General features: G+C 40.6%; 1 protein-coding gene across 1 annotated transcript; it reads right to left on the bottom strand.

Annotated features, from left to right (window-relative positions):
• Positions 1–101: 101 nt before the first annotated feature.
• tango6 (transport and golgi organization 6 homolog (Drosophila)) lies at positions 102–26,927 on the bottom strand. The gene is made up of 18 exons (XM_067588721.1): positions 26,749–26,927; positions 25,246–25,904; positions 24,857–24,979; positions 24,012–24,174; positions 23,746–23,852; positions 22,758–22,920; positions 22,277–22,344; positions 21,031–21,143; positions 20,444–20,620; positions 20,107–20,233; positions 18,557–18,760; positions 15,801–15,944; positions 13,716–14,255; positions 11,959–12,016; positions 11,634–11,792; positions 6,823–6,974; positions 5,640–5,753; positions 102–505 (listed from the first exon to the last, which is right to left on the bottom strand). The coding sequence occupies exons 1-18, from the start codon at positions 26,798–26,800 to the stop codon at positions 329–331; spliced, it is 3,300 nt and encodes a 1,099-aa protein (XP_067444822.1). The 5' UTR covers positions 26,801–26,927; the 3' UTR covers positions 102–328.
• Between the last annotated feature and the right edge of the window lie 390 nt (positions 26,928–27,317).

Raw genomic sequence — 27,317 nt, 5'->3', positions numbered from 1 at the left:
AGAACTAGTTTGTACATCTTGAGTATAATAGTGGCAGCAGTTTCAAAACAGTGTAATGCCTACATATTGGACAAATTCTATAATAATATTTCAGGAGAATATGTGTTTATTGAAACTTTATTTTAGCAGTGGACTGTCAGTTGTACAATAGAACATGATGGTGTAGGGTCTTCAAAAAAAGACTTTGATGGCTTTTGGTCTGTTGTTCTGAGGACAACACAGAGTCCACTTCACATGGAGGCAGAACCAGTACTGCCCATTAGTACATAAAAATAAAGTCCAAATCATGTAGGGGTTATGAAGACCGCACAGAAATAAAATTTGAGTTCTATGGCAGGACAACAATCTTCTTCTCCAGCTTTTGTTTGGGAAAGATGAACCTCCTCATGACGTCATCAAGCTCCTCCAGAGCCAGCTGAGCATGGAGCACTGTGACTTCATCCGGGTCCGAGCGAACCACCCACTTTAGTGCTCGGTACAGATCCAACAAAACATCACTGAGAACCTGGAGAAGTCACAAGGGAGACACAGAGGTTACACTGCTGAAATGACACTTTAGACTGGTCTGTAGACTGGGGTGGATGTTGACAATGGATAGTCTGGGTAATAATTTGAAGCCAAATATGAAGAAGAGACATGAAAAAATGACCTCTCACAGACATTCTAAAGTATATCCCATAACTCCTGCCTAACTTAAAGATAGATCTAGTGACAGTTAGTCAGTGCTATTCTCAAAATCCCACCTCTAAACACAAATGTTTATTAGACTTTTAAAAAAAAACAATGGAATCCCCATCTCCCCTTCTTCTCAGCCACCTCAACACTAGTGTTAATTTTGTCAGCTATTTTTTTTTTTTTTTTTTTTTAATTTAGTCTGTTTCTTCCTGTGTCAAATGTCCAAGTTAGTTTTTATCATATTTGGTCAACCTCATCCTGTTTTTTTAAGTCAAGTTTTAGTTGACTAAAAGTCTGGGCATTAGTCTTTTTTAGCCATCAGATTATATTGACCATTTTAGTCAATCTAGTCAAGCCAAAACCAAGAATTATTTGTCAATTTATTGAAGTCAAATTTATTTCACATAAGATTGTATCTTATCATTATCTGATGAAAAATACAGGTTGAATGATTAAGAATGCAGCATTGCATAAAGTATCTGGTCTGATGGATGGATCCAGACATGTAACGTTCTGATTTGCATATTTCTTTTGAACAAACACGATTCAACAACTGGGGCCCAATACTTTAAAACAATGAGAGCTGTACAGACAATAAAACGTTTTGAAACCAATTTTTTGGATGCCCAAAGTACATGACAAACTTTCTGTACTGAACAATGGAAATAAAAGTAGTTAGCCTAATAAAATTGAAAAGGATACTGTGCACACACCAAATGCAATCTGCTTGCATTAAAAAAATAAAACAAATAGATCTGAGGTCAGTGTTAACAAGAAAAGAAAAAAAAATTGTGCCCCATAATAATGACATAAGGTTAACAAAATTGCTGTCTAGCAAGCTAGTTCACATGGCATCAATATTAAAGGTTAAACAAAGCAAGGTTTGCTAGAATAACAACAACCATGATAAGGAAAGGTAACGTTATACACTGCTATTTTAATCATAGCTGTCTACACAGGCTGTGTAATGGCTCACATTTTACTCACACTATATACACGTAAACGTGACCTGAAGTCTTTTTCTCTACATTTTATGTGCAACTACAGCCCTTCCAGACATGAGTGACTGAGACTAAACTCAACACTGCACCTGAACTCCTCCAGTGTAGACACACAGACGGAGCAGTCGCTGCTGCTGCTCTGCTAACGTGCTGCTCAGGCTACGCCTCCCATAAGTCATATTTTGTCTCCTCGTTTTTGTCAACGAAAATAAAAAGAGATTTTCTAAGTTTTTTTTTTAAACTACATTTTAGTCTTGTTTTTTTTCGTCAACAATATTGCATATTGATATAATCACAGTTAGTGTTTAATGACGTTGGTGCTAGCTCGTGATTGTCTCGTCTTAGTCACGGAAAAAAAAGGTAGTTGAGGAACATATGTTGTCATAGTTTTCGTTAAAGAAATTCACAACGCTCAACATCTCCTGCAGTGGCCCTGGTAGCTCAATGCCCTGCAACTTACGCTGTGTCTACACAAAAAGCGTAGCGTGAGCAGCACGTTTAGCAGAGCAGCAGCAGTGAGTGCTCTGTCTGTGTGTCTACACAGGAGGCATTCAGGTACAGTGTTGAGCTTAGGTCAATACACAATGACTGTAGTTATGTGCGAGGAAAATAGACGTGAAGCCAAGAAATATGCTTTGGGTTGCAGTTATGCACATATAGCATGCGTGACACACGAGCAGGTACGCAGGCTATACAGACAGCTGTATTGATTAACTTTATTTAGTAACAGCGTACGTGTGTGTCATGGACAACTGAAAAACATGGTTGAGACACTTTCAGTGTAGACACAATGTTAGAAAACATATGCACATGCGTTTCCATAATTGTAGTATGTTTCTGTATTTGGTTGTTTCCTATATTTGCGGTGTTTCTATATTTCCAGTGCATTTCAGTATTTAGATTTGTTTTCCATTTGCAGTGTGTTCTGCATTTGCAGTGTTTTTCTGTAATTGCAGTGTTTTTCTGTAATTGCAGTGTTTTTCTGTATTTTGTTGTGTTTTATAAACTTGCAGTGTGTTTTCTATATCTGCAGTGCGTTTCTGCATGTGGTTGTGTTTTCTGCATTTGGTTATGTTTTCTCACTTTGTAACATTTTTTCTAAATGCTTTGCATGTGTTGTCAAATTGATGACTATGTTTTCCCTCATTTGTTTCAGTGTATTTGCATGTATTTTTTAAAGTTGGAGTGCGCTGAGCTATCAGGGTCACCGTATCCTCCACCACCCACAGCCCTTCACCCGGCCTGCTCTTCTCCACTTTGGCCTAACCTTTGTGCTGTCGTCTGCCAGGGTCTGTCTCCCTGTCTGTTCTCATGTCACTCTGTGTATTATTAGCCCTGTACAGCTGGTAAGGTCCAGCTGTTCGCATAATGACAGGACCTGGCCTGGGAATAGCAGCTGGACAGCTGACTGGAGTCGTGGCAGAGGCTCAAGAGCTGTATCACACCTGAGCCAGCGGCCATCAGCTCTCATGTGGGTGTGTTTCCACTGGGCTACCACATGAGGAAGAATACATTTATTTACTGTTTTTGATGCTGCTGGTAGGTTTTAATCAGACTGGGTCTAAAGATGAGAGACTGTTTTCACCAAATTTTGTTCCAGGATGACCTAAATGTGAATTTAGCAGCTTGCATGCGATGCAATTGAAAGGATAAGGTTGATGTTTATTTTCATCCATAAATCCCATAAAAAGACAAAAAAACTATACATTTATTCTGTTAAATAGTATGTAACCAAAGCCTGTGTTGGTCCCATGGTGAGACTTGTAACTGGTGAGATCTTTTTAACTGGGTCTTAAGCTAAGACTGCAAGAAGACTGAAACGTGTCAGAGTGAAAGCAGACTGAGCTGCTTTAAGTGACGGCCCAACCAAGCATCTATTTTGCATTTTGAATGTCACCAGGGAACTTGGAAAAAATGTCTTGTTTTTAGTTTGATGACTCAATTAGATTACAAAAGAATTCGATTATAAAAGTGCACTGCAGAAGTCTTTCAACCCACTGAGTGGTGGTTGCAAGGATTTCACCTGATAATACAATTTGATGCATCAATGTTTTGTTCTTTCTAATTTTACATATTTATTTAACTGATAATTTACTTTTTGACACGTCTTCCATTTGTTGAGTGCATTTGCTTTGAGTGCCTTATAGTGTTGTGAATAGATATACCAGCAGGGTTAGTGTTGTACCCTTATTCCCAACTGGAAGTACTCCTGCAGTTGTCAAGGGGTGACTACAACAAAATTCAATTAACAAAACTGAAAAATAGAAACTGGGATTTTATTAAAATAATATTTATAATAAGTTAAAACTGACTGTTAAAACTGAGGAATGTGAAACAGTGATAAAGACAGAGAACTGGTGTGACTCTAAAACATGGTGTTTGGAGTGAGTGTCCTTCCTGTGCTCTGTGAGAAGCTAACATTCAGTCTATAATCCCAGTGAAGACCACAGGGAAACTGAGACTAGATTACAGGATCTGTCATGCTTTGTAAGAACAGTCTCTCACTCTCAAAAACACACCCTGAACCACATTATTCAACCAGCCCAAGAAGAACAAGACAATATGGATTCACTTTGCATAAACAATTACCCGGTTTGTGGGTAATTTCTGTGGGTAGTTTCTAAATTATATTGGACTGTCTTAAACTATTCCATCTGACAGGAGACATTCTTAAACGATGGTTCACATGGTAACACTGAAGAGTCCTCACTCATGACTCTGAACTTTTGGCCCCTGTGTAGATGTTGACACAATGGCAGTGAATACACATACACATATCCACACACCTGCTCCGACCTTAAATTGGTCTCAATCACCCGAAGTACACAGTAGATTCAAGAGGTTATGGAAGATCACAGTTAAAGTAAAGTTTATAAAAGCTGATGGCTCTTCAGAACAAGTTTGAGAAGTTTTTACGTAGAAGCAAATATTGAACATATATTTTATTTCATCAGAAAGCCAAAAACAAAGAAATACACTTGTTTCTTCACTGACAAAAATCATAATAAAAACTGAAGAGCATTTTACTAATATTCATACGAGAGAAGTAAAGAAAAGGATGAAATCACTCTACAGTTTTCAAAGGTTTTATCCCCAATATTTACTTTTCAGCATACAACCTTCCATTCCTGGAGTCTTTGCAGCTACCTGAAAGCATCATTTATCCCTCTGTGTTCTGATGGAATATTACCAGTGACAAAACACTTATTTCCTGTTGTTGAACAGGAAATAAGTGGTGGTGCTATGTAAAGTCAGCAGGGAGAACAAACACAATACTTACTGGGTGATTAATTCAGTTTTACCTGAAGGTCAAAGGGAAACTTACTGACACTATGGGCTTCATGTAAGAACATTTTTGTATTTTATCTGTGAGGTTTGCTGGTATGAGTGTTCAAAGTCAGATTCAACAAACTCTCTTAACTGCACAAATTCGTCATAAATCACTTACGTCAGCCTGATGAATGTCACCTGTTCATGAGGAAGTGAGTGTTCCTGAGGTTTCAGCATCAATGTAATTGACGCCACTAAAATTGCCTTATACTGCAATGCGACCCTAAACACCTCACAGTAAATTGTCAGCAATGATGATGATATGATTTGGTTAATTTCGGTATCATTTAAACTCTATATCATGCTTTTTGTGATTTTATGTTATTTATATACTGTTATGATGTTGGTTATCTATGTTAAACATTGTCAGAGTTCCAAGACTTGAGGTTAACATATGTAGAAATGCTCCCTGCAAGTCAAAAGTCAGGGCTTCAACCTGCTTTGAATGCTTCGTCTGCAGACAGATTTTTCTACCACAGAAAAACATGTTCAGAGAATACACCATATGTGTGCTTGGGTGTAAAAATGGACTGTGTGCTTTGATGTAAAATAGTGCACAAGAGTGTATGAGTGTCCTGCATACTAGGTTGTGTGTGTGTGTGTGTGTGTGTGTGTGTGTGTGTGTGTATGTACCTGGGTGGTTTTGTCGCTGAGGCCTCGGAGCAGCAGGGCAATAACGTGGACGGCAGCTCTCCTCACCTCTGCCTCCTTCTCTGTCTTTATCAGAGCAGTCAGACAGGAGCTCAGCTGCACAACACACACACACACACATGGGTACTTCAATACCACAGTCGTTTACAGTGTTGATAACATCTGGGACTGTGCTGTGTTTTACATGACACATGGCTGTCACAAAGACTCTGAGTCAGCTACAGGCTTACACTGCTGAGGTCAGTCCCAAAACTTAACACGATCGATTGACGTATTGGTCAGACATTTAAACTGTCAGGGGCCCTTCATCTCTTTTTACACACACACACACACACACACACACACACACACACACACACACACACACACACACACACACACACACACACACACAAACAGAGTCAGGGTAAAAAAGTAAAAGTGGACAGGTTCATGAATAAGCATCCCTGTTCATTAAGCTGACAGTGCTGCTTATTCATGCCAGCAGGCTATGGCACCCCCCCCCCTCAAAAAAAAAAAAAAAAAAAAAAAAACACATACATGGCAGCATCTTTATTTAAGCCTCTGACCACTGCGGCAACCTGGGACCTACACATGTAAATGTGGATTGAGTTTCTGTCCACTCAGACTCTGATCAAAGTGAGCAGGCGTGTATTCATGTTTGAGCAGCTCTCTCACACACACACACACACACACACACACAAGGTCTCTGTACATTAGATTTGTCTCACAGTGTAATTTTTATTCTGTATTCTTTGCTATATTTGATCAGAAAGTACTAATGCATGATGAGGTAGTCAATAAAAGATGAGGTGGTGAAGAATGCCCTCTGCAAAATCTGTTATTTTCTTATTAGAGTACACTATACAGTGCATTATTACATTTACACCAAAGCCACTTATCAAAGGAAACAAAATGGACAAATTGAATATTTTTGTCAATTTTTAAAACTATTTTTCTGATGTCTTTGTCTTTGGTTTTAGTAAGTAACCAGTGTAATGCATCTGCATATAGCAGATCTATAACAGAGATTAAGGCGTTTACTAGAACTACATTTGAGTTGTCATGATGTATGATTTTGATGGATAACTGTCTTTTACTGTTGCAAAGACCCAGATCCTCCAGGAGGATCATAGAGGGTTCATGTCAGTGAGCTCACTCTCACCTCTTGTGCCAGCGGCCCCAGTGCGTAGTCCAGTCTCTGACAGAGCTCCCCCAGGTTGGACAGACTGCTGGCCCGGACGCTTTGGTCCAGGTCTCTTGTTCCTTGCAGGAAGACGGCCAGCAGGGGACGACCGAGGTGGGGTGCCAGCTCCCCTGGAGGAGGAGAGGAGAGGAAGATGAGGTTAATTCTCAGGGTGTGTGTCTAAGATGCATTCACAGTGCTAACATATAGAGTAAATTATCTATCAGATACAATTAGGGTGACCAGATGAGAATGGGTGAAATTCGGGACAGGGGAGTTGGGGATGGGTGTGGTCACATGCTCACAGTGGGCGTGGCCTCAAGTACATTACATTCAGTGTTGACGAACAGTAAAACATGTGAAAGTGAAAATACAACGCTAGAATTTATGATTTTTGTTCATGAAGTCAACTGTCTGTTATTAGGAAAAAGAAACACAATGACTGTGTTGTATGTAACAGTGTGTAAATCATTATCTGTCACATAAAATTCATTTTATTTTATTCATTTCATCAGGATGGTTTAATTCCCCTCCGTAAATGTTTTAATTCAACAACGTCATAGCTATGCATCACCACTATGCATAGTCAATTCGCAGCACTACTGTACATGGCTAAGAAAAACTACAACAGCCATAATTCATGTAGGCTATGGACATATCAGTGCTCATCTGTGGGCAACACCAAAAGAATGTTTCACAACGATCAGTATTTAATGTTTTATTAAGCTGTAACTAATCAAATCTCAGGTTTAGTCTCATTTTGCTGTTTTAAAAAGATGCATGTGTTGTCAGGCCTGAAGTCTGTAACGCCAAACAACATCCACTACTAGAACTATGAAGAATCTTTAGGTTAAATCCAAAAATAAATATAACCAGAAACATACAAAAGCTTATTCTCTTTCTTGCTGTTAGAGGAGAAGACTGATACCACTCTCATGCCTGTATGATAAAGGTAGTTGCCAGGCAACAAGCAGAGACTTCATGAGTTTACTGCTTCCACCCTGGACATAGTTCAGCACATAAATTCACATAAAAGCCCAGCTTTTACTTTTTACACTTCCGTTTTTGTATGGATTTAACAAACAAGATATGATGTGATCATTAATAAGCTTTAGAGGTACTGGTAAGCAGACTTTGTTACCTTTAGATGGGAGTCAGGCTACATGTCTTTATGCTAAGTTAGGCTAACTGACTGCTGGCTTCTATTTACAGACATGACTGTGTCTTTTTCCATTCATCTGACTCTCAGCAAGAAAGCAAATGAGCGTATTTCCCAACTATTCCTTAAAATAACTTTCTTATCAGAGTCACTGATGCAAACCGCATGACATGTTGACATTAAAATACAAGCTAGTCAATATCTGACTTACTTCAATTTGATGCAGAGCATTCTGAGTAAAATGTGTCCAGCTGGTGATTTTAAAATTAACTTCAACTCACCTCCACCTGAATATGACTGAATGGGCTATTTGATGATTTTTGTCCTGACATTATCCTGATATCAATCATTTTCATACAGGCTGAATCAGGAAGAGCCCAACACATCTCATTATGTTATCCATGCCATTACTATATAATGGCATGATCAATTGACTTTCATTAAGTATGTGGCATTTCATAAAAGTGTAATCATTTATTCTAATGTTAGTGGAGACCGTCTTTATGTCAGGTTAAGCACTCTGCCTTTAATATAATATACTATAGGAAGCCCTGCATGTAAGAGTCTTTATGAGAAGTAGCCTTTATACTGCAGCTCTAACTTGGAAACTGGTTAACATGAGAGAACAAAAAATGTGGACTGGGATCATATTCATCTTTGGTAACTGCAAAATAGAAATTAGCCTCAACCTACAGATCCATAAGGAAAAACACATTAAATCAGTTGTGCCGCTGACATACTTGCTCTTTACCAACTTGTACGCTGCAACGTCACATACTTTGTGTATACCTGGAGGACTGAAACGTATATCCAGTAGAGGGCAGATCAGGGTCTACTCATCCTTCCACTTTTGCACAATGTAAACAGAAACCATGGTGGCACTCGAGGAGGTTACTATATTATTAATGTTGCGATCACAGGACAAAAAGTGCAAGCAGCGCCGTCATAGCAATCTGACGCCAGCTATTCTGACATGCATATTTATGACTGTGGAGCGGCATGGAGACATCATATAAATGCAGGCAGCAGCGGATGATCTCTTTGAGTTTCTCTCCAAAACTTTCTGCCTGTCTGATACTGCCCCCACCAGTCATGAGCTAAATTGCATCTCGCAGACGCATAGCGTTAATTTCTGAGGATGTGCACGACCAGCGCTCCCAAAGAAAGCAAGACACGTGTACAACACGTAGCTAAAGTTGCAGATCAGCTCAGTAACGTGCCAAAATACTAAGACAAAAAAAAAACAAAAGAGACAAGGTGATTACTGTAGAAGTGAGGTGAGTGATAAGTTAGTATAAAGAGAAATGAAGGCCAAAGTTGTTGTTTACAGTGTAGTCATGCTCGGTTTAACAAGCTGCGTTTGTGGTTGACTGTTACATCGGCAGGCATACAAAGAACAGAGCTGACTACAGCTGCTCCTGCCAAGCAGCAGGGGAGAGACGCCAACAGCCTCCATGGAGAGGAGACAACCAGCTGACTGGCTAGTAGTAGTAAGACCTGCTTGACCCGTGTCTGTCTGTGTGTGTGTATGTGTGTGTGTGTGTGTAGGTTACAGCTGGTTATATTGGCCTGATCCAGAAACAGTACTTGTCCTACATTACGCTTTCAGACTGCCAAGCACTCTCTCAGAATCACAAGATTCAAACCAACAACACACACACAGAGCGTCTCAATAGACTGTCACGGCTCTAATAGATCTAATGAAAGAGAATCGCTGTGTCTGAGTGAGTGTGAGTCAGCAGGTTTATCAGCCTGCGTTGATTAACATACACACACACAAATACACCTGAGTAAACAGATGCAACACTCCCTCAGCTGCTACTAAATTTGCTGAACTGTATTTAGTTTATTCAGTACGTCCCATCCCTACATATAAATAAACTCTACATCTTTGAGAAATAATTTGCTGTAACGTTCTTCATCAGAGCTCATGGTGCTCTGCAAGTGCTTCTCTGCAAGTGCAATAAGCCAGCAACCAGGAGAAAACCAAAGCTGAGCCAAACATTCATGTATTCAACATTTACTCAACCAGGCCAGTCAATTAAGAAAACCTTCTTATTTACAAATGACAGCCTGGCAAAAGGCAAATCTTGGCCACTCCGGGGGTTCAAGACAAACACAGAGGCTCTCTGGATGTCTGTGCAGCAAACTGAAGCTCTATCCAATCTCTCTGCAAAGATATAAACCCCCCGATTGTCCCAGGGAAGTGGTACGATGGCAATCTGGCAGATAAAAGCAGTGAAGAAAAAAAAAAAAAAAACAGAACAGAACAGGGTTTTCTATCAGGGAAAGGTTCTGATACACAGGGTCCCTTCTGAACACAGATCTGCAAGCAAAACAAGACTGCACTGTGGTTTTTGTGGTGTGGTGATTACATGCCGATAGCTGTCCGCAACATGCACATACAGCAACATGCATGTAAACAAACATGGACACATACATTAAAAGGCATATTATCATTCCTTCAATGTTTAAAGTCAAATTACTATGTTCTTTTGAGCACATAAAAGCTTTTTAAACATTTTTTATTCTCTCTGTCAACCCTCCAAATAGACTCATAGGTCTGCCTCAGCTACAGATTCATCAAACAAGATTTCATTTATCTCACAAACATCACTAAACATGTTGCGTGTTTAAAGGTAGGCACGGGGTGTACGGTCACTCACTGTATATTCTTAAAGCTGTATTAATTGTTTTTTTGGCCACTTGGGGGCAGCACAACAAGCTGAAAACACAATAATGACATAAAAATGTGTTGGCAAACAGTTGCCTATTTACACATCCAGAAATAGAGCAAAATTAACATTCATTTGAAGTTGGGTTTGTGTCCACCTGATTAATGTAATCCCAATATTCACTCTTGTTTTAGCTCTGTTTTGGTCTCCACCAACTCTCGCAGCTAAATGCTCCACTTTGTTCACCAGCTAGACACTAACTTTGTCTGTCTGCTGTCTGGGATGGAGCAGATAGTATACAGTGGATTTATCAGAGCTTTTTTGCTGAAAATAGCAGCCTGCTCTAGCTGGAAACCAGATTGATGAGAGAGATGAAAGTGAACAAAACAGTCAATTTGTGAGCTTTAAAACCAAAACAATGAGCTGACAGATGCTAAAAAGCTCTTGAAAGCTGAGGGGAACTGCAGACTTGGTGATAATTCTCTGTGGATTTGTCACTATCAGCAACACCTTTCACATTAGATGTAGTTATTTAATCTATTGTTCACAAAAAAATATTGACCAGTGCAGCTTTAACTCAATACAGACCGTACAGAGTTGCAATGTGGGAGTAGTTACTGGGTTACAATGTGACTGTCGGTGGGTGCTAATCTGTGATTTTTGGTTGGAGTTACATGCTGTAATTATTTGAAAAACAGTTTATCTATTCAGCCAGAACATTGGTGCAGCATCTCCTGCTATAGCGCAGGTTGCCAGATACTGTCAGTGAGCATGGGTTTTGGTTTTGGTTTCTATACAGACACAATGGTACCAAACTTAAGAAAATCACTGTGCTGCACAGTCACTGTTGTTCACCAAGAAACAGTGCCAGCACAAAACTATGAGTCTATACCTTCTTAGCAGTCAGGAAATAGGTATCAAGTGAAATGCAGTCATACAAACATGAACGTGCTCACCCATAGCCCTGCTCGCCCTCATCAGGACTTCACCCATTTTAAGGCGGGTCTCCAGGGAGTGGTCCTTGTTGGATGTAGGGAGTGAGGGACCATGTTGGAAGTCTTTTAGGAGCCTCTCAAGGATCCTCTCAGGGTAGGAATCAGCCAGTGCAGCCAGTCCTACAAACAGTACACACTCAGTCCATCTACCTTCAAGAGATACTGACAACTGTTCCAGCTAGGCTGTTAATATTACCAGTGAATAAAAACAGACCATATCTGTAGATGGATAATCACAAAAATCAATGTTAGCATCACATTTGGCCAAGCTGCTCCATCATATTACCTTGAATCGCTGACAGGTAGATGAATGAGTCTTCATGCTCCAGGTTTTCTAAGAAGAGCTGGAGGAGACATACAATCTGCTTGATTAATCACCACATACACTGGTGTATATTTATATATGAGCCTCAGTTGTACCTTACTGGGAATATTCTGCCATTTCTGAGAGAAAAACTTCAAACATTTCACCAGCATGAGTTTCCCTGCTGATATTACCAAAGAGGATCAATACTGGCACAACACTGAATACATTAAAACTGTAAGACAAACTATCAAAGGGAATAATCCAAACATTACCCCCAGGTACTGTAAGGGGTCCTTGGGTTGTACCATACGAGAGAACCCACCCAAAATATGACACAAAAGAAAGAAAAATCAATATCTACTGCTGTGCCAGTATGGGGGTGGATGGTTATCTAAGGTGCACACAGTGGGGGGCTTCTCATTACAGAGAATATTAAATGAGCTGTTATCCTTTCTTGCCCATCCCACCTTAACAAGTCCCTAGAGACAGCCATTGTCCCCTCTGACTCACCGGGGAAGAGGTTCAACTGCCTCATTTATTATTTGCTCAGGAGACACAGACAATACCTCCACCTACAGTTACAGCTTCCTCACGCACACATACATGCTGCTGCTGTTTTGTCCGAGCAGTCAGTCTGGAAGCATCTCCACACAGCACCTCGAATGGCTGCTTGGACCCGGTCCGACTTTTTCCCATAACTCAATGTAAATACTGCGTTTTTGCAAGATGACCTTGGACCCAATTAAATATTTAAAGTCCAACTGAAATCCAATTTAGTCATCTCTAATAGTTTTTAATAGTCTTATTATCAAAAGGAAGAAAAAAGGTCTTTGGGGAAATATCAGAAAAGCTCCTTTTTGTCTCAGCTGGCTGGAGGGGCGTGTCAGTTTTACTGGTACACCATAATGGAACTTTCTTTAATACCTACAGAGTATTAGGTTTTTCAAAAAAATGATTACCAACCATCAATTGAATTAATAATGAAAAATGTGCACTCCTAATTAATGTTTGCGTATTTACTAAGCAACAGTCTTGTTATGTGAAGATGTCTGTATACCACTGATGGCTATATTCATCAATAAAAAAGACACCCTAATGATGGCTGAAAATGTTTCTCTATTAATGTAATGAATGACCCACCTTGTTCTGAAATCTGATTTTTGACACACAACTCAGCATTTTCTTCTGAACTCATTGCATGTTGTTATACCATAAAAATAGCTCTGGTGCAGAATTCTGAAACAAAGACTACAGCCTACATTTGCATTGAATGCACACACAAACACACCTGACCAGAGCTCTACTGGTCCAGTCCTCTCCAGGATCTGGTGCACAGAAGAGAAAACAGGATGCCCATAGAAGGAGCATCTATCAGGGCCATAGAGGCTGTTGATACCCACTGGTAATGAGGAGGTATTGAATAGGACCAAACCTTGTACCACTGAGCACATACACAATAGTGTTATAATTTTAATACTTGTTTAGCTGACATGTTTATTCAGATTTTTGACTTACTAGGAGCTGAAATGGGGAAAAATATCAAGAACAGTATCAGGGTATCACATCTGGGTAAGCTACCTCATTATATTTCTGTTTTCTTTACCATACCTTTACCTTTTTTTTTTTACCAACCAAGTTTTCAAGTGCACAGAAAAAGAATAATATCAGAGCATCTTTACTGACTAAATGCTTAAACAAGGGCAAAAAAAGTTGAAGTAAGTGACCAAGCAACTTACGATGAGGACCTTCTCCTGGGCCTGGACAGCCTCTGGGTCTCCGTTTTGCACCATCCGGGTCAGGGCCCTCAGGGCAAACGCTCTAGTTGGCACGTCTGGGTCACATGCCTCTAGCAGCCAATCAGAAAAGGTCTTGGTAGGAGGGGAAGTGTCACTGCTGCCAGAGCTCCTTCCTTCACCTTTTGGTCTTGTTCCTGCTGCAGACCCTCCAGAGGACACTGGGTGTCTGGTGTGAGTGCTGCTGGGAGTGTTAGTGTCCAGGGGAGGAGAGTGAGGACTAGTCTGTGAGGCGTTTCCTTCAGTTTGTGTCTTTTTCTTTTTCTTTAAAGGCACACTGTTGTTCTTTGGTTTTGTCTCAGAGTCTTTGGAGCTTGGAGCAGTGGCGGCAGTGAGGTTTTCAGGCCGGTAGGCACCGTGGGTGGCAATAACAGCTCTGAGGTTTGAGGCCAGTTCCTGGACAACCACCTCAGGGTGCTTCTGAGATAATGTCTCCAGTGGTGACAGCAGCCTCGACATAGAAGAGTAGTCCTCTGCAGTGAGCTGAAAATTTCAAAAAAGGAAGAGAGGTTTTATTAGGAGAGAACAAGGCTTCCCTCAGAGGATTCTAACATTTTTATTAAATATAACACTCATCTTCTAAGATTATTGGTTTCTATGTTGGATTATATCATCTCTTTGTATCTGCAGTCTGACAGATCTCCTGACCCTTTTCTTTTCTTTTTTTTAATGTTTCTTCGTTTTTTAAATAGGTCTTTCTCTTTAAAGGACGTGTCCACAATTTTTCAAGTTTGTCTTAAAACAATCCAAATACCCAAATGGACACTGAAATAGGTTTTTCATGCCATAATCATTCCTCCTGCTCATACTGACCATTAGAGGATCTCTTCATAATGCACTTAAAATGTAAGTGATGGGAGACAAAATCCACAGTCCTCCTTCTGTGCAAAACTGTATTTAAAAGTTTATCTGAAGCTAATATGAAGCTTCAGCATCCAAATTAGTCAAATCAAGTAGATATCTTTCAACGTTACAATCTTTTTAGTGCCAAAGTCCCTCTTTTTGTTACTATACTTCCACCACAGCTCAACAGGGAAACACTGTCTGAGGAAACACAAAGAGAGAATTTGATGCTAAAAAGACTGTAAATGTGTCAGATATCCACTTGATATGACTAACTCAGACTGATGAAGCCTCATATAAGCTTCACATCAACTTTTAAATACATTTTTGTCCTAAATGACTGTGTGGACACACTGTGGATTTTGGCCTCCATTGAAAGCACATTTGAAGGATCTTTTAACAGCCAGTATGAACAGGAGGAATGATTACAGTGAGGAAAACCTCTTTCTCTGTTCATATGGACACCTGACTGCTGACCATAGATGTCTTTGTGTGTTAAAATATGAAGAGTGCAGACCTTATAAGGGAAGCAGCTGAGTTGTCATTTACAGAGTAACTTAAGAGTACTCAACCCAATCTAGCATTACCCTCTTAAAACACTGTTGGACCCATGATTGACAGTAAAAAAAAAAACAAAAAAACAATGCAACTTGACCGCTGACAGTTTGCTCAGAGATTCGGGTGTGTTATAATAGTAGCGGCTAATGTAGCCTGGAGCTGCTAGAGATGAGATGACAACATCCACAAATCCACAACACCTGTAAACACACTTTTATGTGTAAAATCAATGGAGATCCCCTTTAACAGCAGACAGAGCAGCAGGCTTTACTGCCCTCTGTGGTTGAAAGTTTCAAGTCTGTGGAATCAAATGAGGCAAGAAATGTGTCCTGTTGCACCTCTAACCACACCCAACAGTGATGTACTGACACACCCTGTGCACTTTTATCACCACTGCAACAAAGTGACATGTTTAAACACTGGAGGTCAGAAAAGACACGACCGTCAGCTGCACTGGAGCTCTTTAACCGCAACAGACAATTAACTGACCTCTAGCCATGCTGCAGTGATGTATGATATCACTGTATGTATTAAATGTATTACATCAAATAAAAATGAGCCGACAGTTTCACGAAGAAGATCCACTACATGTATAAAGTAGTAGATGTAGTTTTCAGCAGTGACTACCTGAGGTCCAGAGAGCAGAGTAGCCACCAGGCCCATCCCCATACTCAGCGTCTGGCTCTCTACTGGGTTTCCAAGACTGGGACCAGAGGCCTGATCCAGACCTACATAGGCCCTCTGAAGCAGGGACACCATGAAGTCCACCACCTGGAGGAAAACAGAAACATGGATACAAATAATTCACAGAAAGAGAAACAAAGGGTCCAAATATAGAAGTTAAACCTCTCGGAGGGAGATTGTAAATGGACTATAATTAATAAATATTATGCTAGAGCTAAATGTAATAGTAGTTAAGTCTGACACTTGTTCAAACCTTTTCCCAGAAAACATTAAACCCTTATAAAGACATCCAAAGGTAAAACAGCTAAAAATAAGAGCTTATCCATGAAGTAAGGCCAGTTTTATCAGAGACGTTTCTTAATCTGTGAGGGAATGTTTGTGGGCCCTACAATTACAGCCAGCCAGCCAGCCAGCGTGCATGTTCACTTTCCTCCTTTCTCACCCTTTTCTCATCAACTGCACAGAGCAACTATTCTATTTTTGTGCGGCAGTATGACTCAATGTGGCCTGCTTCCATTAAAACAACTCCCACAGGATAACAACTGATTTTAAAAATATGCTGAAGAAAGAGCGACGCGATCCCAGGAGGACGAGCTAACACCTAACAGAGGGTGAGACGCTGGTGTCACATTCCTTCTGACAGCAGTTTTAACATAAAAGGGCAACAAAGTGCAGTTTACAACATCGGTTTCATTTCGTTTAATCCTTGAGCAAAACAACCACACAACATGAATTTAGGACACAGAGACAGTCACAACCAGGCCAGAATCCTCTGTAATGTTTGGGCTTCGTGCCTCCTGTGTGGGCTTGTGCACCGTCTACAGCCAGTAGAACAGATTGCCATGGGTTCTTCTGGCAGTCATTTGCTTCTCACTTGATTCTCATTTGTCTTTTTAGTGTTAATGGGCTGGAAATAAGGCTGTTCTTTACTACTGATTCTGTTACAAACGGGTCACAGCAGCCAACGTGTCCAGTAAAGGTCACTTTAGTCTCGACATTCCACAAGCGCAGTAATTACTTTAAATTTACTTTTTTACTTTAAAGTTCAACTGGAGTGTTTTTGCAGTCAAAACGCTTTTAAATTGACATTAGTATTGGTTTGTATGATTGAAAGAAGTTTTTGGAGATACATCAGGAATGCTCCTCTCAGTGGGCAGGCGAGTGTATGTGCTTGATTGACAGCTTCGTCTTGCACAGGTGACTGTATCTAACAATGCCAAGGACAGACAAACATTTAGCATCTAAACTGACTGATGCTGACATTTGTAGGTAAGCTAGTTAGCTATCTGGTGGATGTTTGTTTCACTTGTTCAACAAGCTGAAGTGTGCTTGTAGAAAAGAAGGAGATATTAACATCAAGACTGCTGTGGCCTGCAGCTCAGTTCAGTCTGTAGCTCTTGTGTTGTGACTCAGTATCACCGTCAGCCAATGATAGCACACCGACAGTTACTGATGATTGAAATGATTTGATTGGTTATATGTAGCTATCTATGCTGATTACAGTTTAGGCACAAACAGAGAGTGTTGTAGTGAAACCACACAATATGAAGCATTCATTTTTCCCTTTTGCATACTGCTTTTTCTCACAAAAAGAGCAAAAGGACATGTGATTTACAGAGCAGATCTGTATGCGGTACCAGAAACAAGAACACTATAATGATAGGTGAATTTCAAATATCAAAATTAACTGTGGCATCATGGCTGAACTACCCACAGGGTCCTGAAAGCAGCTGAAAGGCCCCCAAATAGATATTGCACGCAATTTTATCTCTCGAATTTCAATCAACCATCCATCTGTCCGTTCTCTTTATCTCCCTAACCCTCTTCACAGTCGCCCAGCAACCACTGGGCAGGAGGCAGAGGACAGTGTCAATTTGTGCCCATATATGTAAAAACATTTTATAAAAGGACACAAGGCTCTGACAAAAAAATGAAGGGTCACAAAACCAAGCTTTTCCTAAGATTCCAAAGGATGCCACAGTGTCTGGTCTAATGATATTGTATTTAAGGCCTCTAACAGCTACTGTCTCTAGTTGCTAATGATCACTGGAAGGGTCTATGTGAGCACAGTTATTTCTGTTATTGAGAGACACACCTTAAACTCTGCTAATGTGACAGTCTCTACTGTATTCATTAAACCAAAACATAGTTAAATATGCAGGTTCCAGCTACAGTAAAACTAATTAAAACCTCCTTGTCTCAGTGTCTAGAGGCCCAAGAGCATTTCATGATGAACACAGAGGTGGTGGATACTGATGGCAGTGGAGGTGTAGAGTGGGGGTTGAATACAAGCCCCTGCAGGGTAAATGAGGTGTGGCATATATCCAGTTCTGTATGTATTCTTTTTACCTGTGACTGTAAGAGTAGGTTGGTGTATTTACCCAGAGGGGAGAAGCTAAAGAGCAGCACCCGGCAGCAGGTATTTGTTGACAACAATTGCATTGTATTTATCATGTTTTATATTCAAGACTGTGTTCTGTCTTTTGCCCAGCTGCCAAAAAAAAAAAATCCTCTTATGGACAATAAGTTCAAGTTGAAATGAATGAACATTAAAAGCTGTAGCCTGCTGATGCAAACACTCAAATCTGAATGGAGACCGGCTGTGACTGGTTAGAGTTGTGAAAACAAACGACAACTTTGGTTTTGCACTACAGTGGCTGAGGAACCTGGCTTTTGCATTTCTGCTCCTTCTATCTCACCTGCGTGTTTTTTCTCAGCAGCACAGTATGTTCCACACACTCCACCATCACAGCCAGCACCTGAAGCAAAGCCAGCTTCTGGCCTCGCCTCGCAGCACGACCCAGCAGCTGCTGCTCCACCTCCAGGAGCGTCATGGCTGACACGTCTAACTCCTGCTTCTCTTCCTCCTCCTCTTCCTCTGTTGCTGCCCAGCTGGTCAGCTCCTGTGGGAGGAGTAAAGAAATAACAGAACGTTGACAAAGCTTACTTTTTCTCACTGTTCTTTACTCCTCAGTGTTAATTTCATCGATGAAAACTATGACAAAAAAAATCTTTGACAGTCTTTTTTTCCACAACGAAATCAAAACTAAAACAAATAAAAAATGAACCTTTGAAAATGAGAATGATTTTGAAACGTTTTACATTTTTGGTCAATGAAAAAAAAAACTAAATGATAATGTGAAAGACGGACAAAAGGAGTCATTTCTGTTTTTTAATGTCAAAGCCTCTTTCACACATAGTTTGAGGTAAATTACTGAGATAACCTTTCAGGCACCACTAGTGATTTTCACTATTCACACATGCAGCTACATTCAGGAACATTTCCGTCCTGCGCTTTTTCACACATGCCATGACAATGGTGGAATAGATGGGGCACGAGACAGTCCAGCAGATGGACGGATGTAACGCAACACTTATAGATGCCTACCGCCATAAAACTCAACAGAAGAAGAAGATAGAGTAAGACCAGACTTATGTGTACGCAGCAGAAGATGTCTCTTATTATTTTCAGGAACATTGCACATGACCTCATGTAGGAAATGTTCCTGAACATTTCAGGGATAGACTGCATGTGTGAACGGGGCTTTAAAGTCTTAATGACATATGTAGAATTACACACTGTAGCTCCTGATTAGTAAAACAGTCTCCTCCAGCAGCCAATAATACCTCTTGTTGAGAAGCTGATTTAGCTGTTTGACCTGTTGCTCTACTGTTAATAAGAAGTATCTTGTATTCAGTAACTCTCTGTTTCTGTCAATAATGTTATCCGATGTTAGTGCTTCAAGGAAACAAGACGCAGCAAGAAAACAGCTAGACAAACTAGGAAAACATGCAGGCAGCACAGACACATTTATAAAAAGCTAAGCTAATGTAACATCATCAAGTGCTGTGGATGTGGATGTAACATTAACGTTACTTTCAGTTGGTTATCTTTCCTGTTGCCTTCAGAAGGAATGAGTCAGTTTCAGGATTAATGTCAGCGGTAAACAATCAAAATCTTCCTCTAGATGTTCAAACACAGAGATTACTGAGGAGAGTCAGTCTGTTGGATTATTACAGAGCACAGTCACGTGGACATTGTGTGTGTCAACAAGTAAACACTGCCTTCTACACCAACCAACACTTGTAACCATGGAAACTGTACACAACAAGATGGTGACAGGTGTAGCCTCAAAATGCTTAGAAGGCTAAAAGCTAAAAGACTGAGAGTAAAAAACTACAAACAACAAAAATCAAATGAGTTAAGTTTTTCTGTCAAAAGACTAAAACTAAATCAAAATCTGCTTACCTGCAGCAGATCCAGGAAGAAATCTCCAGGCAGGTCGCTGTCTTTGAGTTCAGCCAGCAGCTGCATCAGACACTCCAGCCTCCACTGCTCCCCTGACAGCTTCTCATACAGAGCATCATCTTCATCACTGGGAGACAACAACAGAACAGTGAGGGAGGACACTGAGAAATGAAGAAAGGACAGTGATCATTGCTGAAAACAAAAAGAACAGATGACGGATGAGATAAATGATGGGTGGCTCTTTTACTGTTGCTGATTGGCCCAATTCAATACATTGTTTGCTCTTTCACAGAGATCACTTGTAAGTTTCTGTCCCAAGCAGCTGAGTGTCAGTCACCTGCAGCTGTCTCTACAGCTGAGCCTTGCTCCTCCATCACTGCCCGGGGTGAAGTGGAAGTCTGCCGCCAACATGTTCTTCTGCTCCTGCAGGCCTGAGAGGTGCCTTAGTGCTGGCAGGGCTGCAGATGTCTCACTGTGGTGCAGATACCACTGCAAGATCTCCTGACAGGAGGCGCTGTGGACCACAGAGCACATACACATGCAGCTCATTTTCTGTGTCTTAATGTATAACTTATCACTGTCAAGGATTTATCTTTGAACCATGTGTACTTTACATGTCTGCTGACTATTTTCCACAGTGCCAGTTTCAGTTTTCAGGACGCTATGAAAATCAATTTACCTTGTGAGATCACAAGATCATGTGAGAATCTATCTGGTCAGGTTTCAAGTTACGCGCTTGTGTCCGAACCACCGGTGGTCCGGACCAATCAGTATCAGCAATGATACAACACAAATGACTGCCTTAAAAGCTAGAGTATCCATGCAGACAGTTATTTAGTTGCGGGCATTTTAACATTTTTTTTTCAATGAGTGGACCAGTACGTGTACATGAAAATCTCTGCTAATAACAAAGGAAAAGATTACCGCAGGTGGGAGACGTTCTGCTTGGTGAAACAGAAGAGTGTGAAGATCACAGGAAGGACTTCCTCTAGAGCTTTGAGTAGAGGAGCTGATGGACTGTTCCCCACCACCCAGATCTGACAGCAACAAGAGACACAGACACCAACAACACTGAGTGAGAGGCAAAAACAACTATTTACATCTACATCAATCCATTTTTTTTTACTATTATTCATAAGAATTCTGACTTTGTTTGTTCTTACAAACATCTATCTTGTTTGCAAATACAATAACTCAATATTATCATTCACAGCCTTTTAACACAATCATATCATCCAGGATTTTTTTTTTCATAATTCTCTGAATACAATATGCAAACAGTTTTCTCATTCTTTATGCAGAGCAGTGAACATAAATGAGATTCTTAAATCTGTTTGCAAATGCCACTAAATGTTACTATTCAGATCATTTCTTAGGATTCTCATAATAAATAGTGCATGTGCTATTCTCCATGAAACTGAGGCATCCTGGGTACATGATTTTATATGCTGATGGTTTCAAATTACCAACCATATTTTATTGTGGAAATTACATTTGAAAAAGTAGGGTTATGTTATATTCAAGGACCAGAACATTTCATGTTCACAACATCAGAGCAACCACTACCACACCACCGGCTACTACAGAGAGTGATGCATTATGGGTTGTTTGTATCCTTAATGTTTCCAGGCTAGCAAGTGTATCCAAGTCTATTAATAGTGAGTCTGTTGTAACCTGCAGGAGTGTCTGAACGCGTGAAAACGACGTCTTTACTGCAGAAACACACTGAGGACTAAATTTATCTGTCAAGCAGCCAAAAATTACTGCTGCCTGTCACAGATGATGAAGAGATTTTCCGTGCTGATAGACAAGCTAAACAAATGTGGGATTTATGTTCTGCTTTAAATGTGATATTCCGCTTTTATGAAAGAAAAGACTTTGAGGATGAGGACAATCTTCTCCTTGGATTAATAGTATCTGTGGGAAACTTTTTTCTCACAGGATGAGTGTGAAAATGTGGTGTATCTTTAAAAAGTCTTTCCAAAACAGCTGCTGGGAAAGGGGAGGTTGTCTTATATTAGGACCGATACAGTACTACTCAAAACACAAACGTTCTCAGTGTCTTGTCTGACATACAGTAAGACATTATTAAGGCCTTTTCCAGGGAATTTGCGATGATTACCATTGAACATCAGTGTGGAATACAATGGAGACCTTTGGGTTGCCTCACCTTGTACACGTCCTCCACACAGCGTGTCAGCTCCCACTCCTCCACAGCAACTAGGGAATGAGCGTCATCTGGAAAACACACACATGTAGAGCAGCGTTCAGCTGTGTTGGGATCTGACTCCTCTTCTGTTTGCTGGTTTTGGGATAGAGTGATGATAGCTAGCAGAACAAACAGGGCAATAGCTACCATCTGTTCTCCTGATGGAGGAAATTCATTGTCCCTATAAACACAGGCTGCACATCTCTGGACTCACTGTTTAATACACTGTGTTTACTAGATGCATGATGAAGTGATGCAAGGTGTAACTGAGCTGGGAAGGACTTACTGTGAGTAAACATAACAAATGGAAATATATGCTTATATTGTATTATAAGAAAGAAAAATAATGCCAACATAGACTTCTTAAAAGCTGCATTAAGCCGTTTTTTTTTAATTTAACATCAAACACATGACAGTGTGCTAAGTTGGCCGTGTTACTGACTGGAAGCAGTGGTGCAGCGGTGGAGAGGTGCGAGCAGAGGAGCGAGCAGGTACTGCTGGGCAAAGCTGGGCTTCTCCTGCACCACAGAGAGCACCGCCCTGGTGGCCACACGCTGAAACTGTTGGGCTGTCAGCTTGTCTTTGAAGTGCAGAAGGTCGAGGATCTGTGCAAACAGACCAAAGCCATAATAATAAGACTCAAACTATAAGAACTGGAATTATCTTTTAAATGCACAATGTGTAATCTTCTGCTGCTAGGGGTCTTCAATCAAAACAAAAATAAAAGACAGAGTTTGATGACATTGTGAATTAGCGTGGGATCATGGGAGTTGTTGTCTTCATTGTTAAACATCCACTATTGCTATCATTGCAGTCAAACACTGAATAAAGCAGTTTGACGTTAAAAATCAGTGTTTATCCCACGCTGTTTAGTGGACACAGGACGTCCGGAGAGGCTGTGAGCCAACATGCTGCTAACGTTTGCTCAGCTTGTTTCACTGATAACTTAAGATCCAGACATCTGATGACTAAATTCCTTCATCTGGTTAAAAGATGTAGTTAAAAACAACCAAGATCTAAAAAGTGTATCGTAAAAATGTGGCTTAAAACTGGATAAAAAGTCAATTTATAACACATGCACAAAGGGAGTATGACGCCATTCACAGGCGACCAAATGAAACATGCCGTTTCTTTGATTAAAATGACAGATTTCTCTGGATTTGAACATTGTTGGAGACATTTGGAATCATCTAAATACACAACTCAACAAAATATACAACACAGGTCTAGTCATTTTAATGAATAAAAGTTATATATTTTTTTAACTGAAACAACACACACTGTGAGCGTTGTTTGATCCACCCAAACTACACTAGACGACTGAATGAAACGGACCTTGTGTTTGATGAAGACCTTTTTTCTGTTTGCACTGCAGTTTAGTGTTTTCCAGTGTGTGTGTGTGTGCGTGTGTGTTTATGTGTTGATCCGACCTGAGGACAGACTTGTCTGTAGTAGCTGTCTGCTGAGGCAGACTGTTGCGGGCAGGCCACCAGGATCCTGGCCACACCGTCACATTTCCTCCAGTCTGACTCGCCCCCTAGAGGACAAAAACACCACTTCAGTTAGATTTGGATGAATCAAATGAAAGTTCAATTCTGTGAAATGATTCAAAATGTAAAATACAAGACATTAAACAAGTGATATGATACAGGCAAACACAGTGTGATAGAGTTAAATTGTATTTGTTCACGCTCACCTGTACCTCCCTCCAGGATGGCTCTGACTACAGCTTGGACCCCCTTGGGCTGCATCAGACGCTCAGACAGCAGCTGACCGCACAGACGCCTCAGCCAGGCTGGAGCTGATCCCAGAGCTGCCCTGCTGCTGCTGGAGCCACTGGAGCTTCCAACTGGCCTGGACTGGAATGAGGGACAGTAAAGGTCACACAGTATTATGGTTTTGGCAAAGTTATTCAGACATTCAGAAAACTATTGCACTATTCAATTGAGAGTTTCCGTGCTTAAGGCTGCACTTATCAGTAGGTTTATAGTATATTAACAATGGATAAAAAGGACTACATTATGTTAGAGGGGGTCACTCGCAGTGACAAACCCACAGAGTTATGAAACATGTACACCATATTAACTTAAGGTTATAATAGGCCGTGTTTATATTATTTCAGCAATAACATGTTGCATTTATAGCTTGTTCTGCTGCACCCGAGTGCCTGAAAAATAATCCATATATGCAGCTTTAATTTCAGATTTCCTTAAATTTCACTTGACAGCCAGGTGGAACTAACTAACAAATGTCTCTTTTCAAAGGATCAATTGTTGTAAATTGGACAATTGAAAGCATAAAAAGGTGAATTAATGGGCGTCAGATGGAAAAAGTAAATATGCTTTTTCCTATTTTGCAGTTGTCATTCAGGTGAGTTCAGTTTAAACTGAGATGATCCCTGAACCCATAAAATAAACATGTAACCAAGAGGCAGCAACAACACAATATAATCCTTTCAAATATTGCTGAAATAAAAAGCCGACTATTACCACCTCTTATTCCAGCTGTCTCTGCCATAATCCCTCCCAAACACATACATACCTGTTTGGGTCCACCTTGTAGGATGAGCAGCTCCTTGATAACGATTGGCTGGTAGACTTTTCCCAGAAGGCTTTTGAGAGCTTCCCTGCAAGTTCTACGTTCTTCAGCACTGAGCTCCTCCATCTGAAAAGTTTGCATGAAGAAAAAAACAAAGTCTTTCAAATGTCTACCTGCATCGTAAGCATGCCAGGATTTTTGACAAAAATAATACCATTAGGTAACTACAGGGACTTATGTGAAGTCTTTTACTGGATTTAAATCTAATTGTAACTAATTGTTTTTCACAGGAAAGCAGATTTCAAATGTCACCAACTAGCTTGTAATAACTGATGTAGCCCATAAATTACCTGTCCAACAGGCAAGACCAAACCAATATGTAGATGTGTTACCTTCTCCTCCTCAGTGCTGCATCCATCTGCCCGGTGTGGCTGGTAGCCAAGCTGGCACAGCGCTGCCATCACATCCCCAAGGTGCCGCGTGAACACTAGTGTGGCGAGAGATGATAGTTCTGCCAACTCCAACAAGACATTCACGGTGGTCAGAAGGCGCCGTCCCACTGCCGACACCGCCCCTCCACGGACCAGTTGTTCCACCATCCCACCAAACGCTGACCTGCGACCCAGTGGCACGCCGACTCCAGGTGCCAGGTAAGGACTGAGCCCAAGAGAGACCACAAACTGAAGAGCTGCTCCGAGAGTCTTCTGCTGGGTGACGCTGAGGACGTCAGGAGGTAAAGGTGGAGCCATCTCAGGGGTACGTGGTTTAGGAGCAGAGGGAGCGGGGGTCTGATTGAAAAGCTCAAGTTCAGCAGAAAGGTGTCGAGCTAACGTGAGCAGCAGTAGGAGACACTCTTGGACAAAGCTCCACGTAGTGTCCTTTGTGTCGTTAGAGAACCAGTGCGCCTCAGCCATCGCCTCCTCCCTCAGCCTCCTCACCTCCTTAAAGCCCCCATCACTCTGGAGCTGCTCCAGGAGTGAAGCTCTGTTGGCCCGCAGAGCTTCCAGGAGCGCCTCCTGCTGAGAGGACTGAACATCATGTGCAGACACCTCTACACACAATAACACACACATATAGCATTGTGGGTTACATACAAAAAATTCAATGTTTTCTCACAACAGTACTGTTGAGTACATGACTTTACAAGTTGCATCACACTGCAAAACTATTATCAAGCAAGCACCATCAGGCATACAGACAAATGAATAGATTGCTAATGCTGGAATAAAGAACTGTATGAACTGAAATGAATGTGTTTACGGCTCTGCAGCATGTAAGCTCATAGCTTCGAGTAGCTTCTCAACACTGACCAAGTCTCTGACTTCGCATCTCTGTCTGAAGTGGTACATACTGAGAAATACATATATTACAACTGGAAATTGACATGGTCAACCTACTAACCTGAACTTAACTTCCCTACCGTTAATATTTGGTTGTTAGCCGAATGTCACTCTATGCTTCTTCGTAATAAGTTACAACGTAATTTATGCTGCAATACGTCACATATAGCGTTATAAATACCCACGAAGCACTGAATTTAAAATAAATGACTTGTATAATTTATTCACGCTCCCTGTCATGTTAAATTGCAGTGCACTGTAATAAAAGCAAAACGTGTAAATATGAGTTTTTCGCAACTTGACGTGACGCTTTTACCATTAGCGCTTCTTTGAGTACCTTGAAAAGCGCTCTTTAAATAAAATGCACTACTATTATTATTATTAATAACAATAATAATAAAATATGTTAGGTTATAGCTAACTTAAACAAAATGCTGCACATTGACACCCATAATATCTTATAGTGTTATTTATTCATTATTATTTATGAACTGGTACATTTGCTGTTACTTTTGTTACTTTTGTTATCCTCAGTCTGTCAAACTACTCACTTACCGCCAAGAGGTTTCGTTAGGATATTCAAAGCGGAAAGGATAGCTGAAGTCATGTCGCCATTACATAGAAAACCAACTTTATATTCCTGCACCAGCTTGGAAATGCTTTACAGCATTTGTTTCTACTGTGCATTAGCCCGATCTAGCCATGCTGCTAAAAACATCATAAAATGGCGCTGAAATTATACGTCATGACGCATCGTCCTGAGATTGACTGACGTTGCATTCACAGCACTGTTGGAAATGTCGTAATTACCAAATTACCAGAGGCAAGCGCACTTTGAGAACACACACACACACACACGCACACACACACACACACACACACACACACACACACACACTGAAAAAGCAATAAAGAAGTAGCATAATAATGATGAGAACCTGCTATCACTTTCAAAATGATTGACTTTTCTTATACTAATGAGACATTTCTCATTTTATTTTGATCACATGCAGCAGAACATGTCAGGGACAGAGCCAGAAAGTCAGAATTGGGGAGTTGAAGAAATAAAAGCAGAGTAAAATCAGAGGATGATCATGTTAAAGGACACACTGAAAGAGGTTTTC

Source organism: Thunnus thynnus, chromosome 5 (genome assembly GCF_963924715.1).
Source record: "Thunnus thynnus chromosome 5, fThuThy2.1, whole genome shotgun sequence".
Classification (NCBI taxonomy): domain Eukaryota; kingdom Metazoa; phylum Chordata; class Actinopteri; order Scombriformes; family Scombridae; genus Thunnus; species Thunnus thynnus.
Note: the sequence above shows the minus strand (reverse complement) of the source record. Positions and strands in the feature narration are given on the sequence as shown.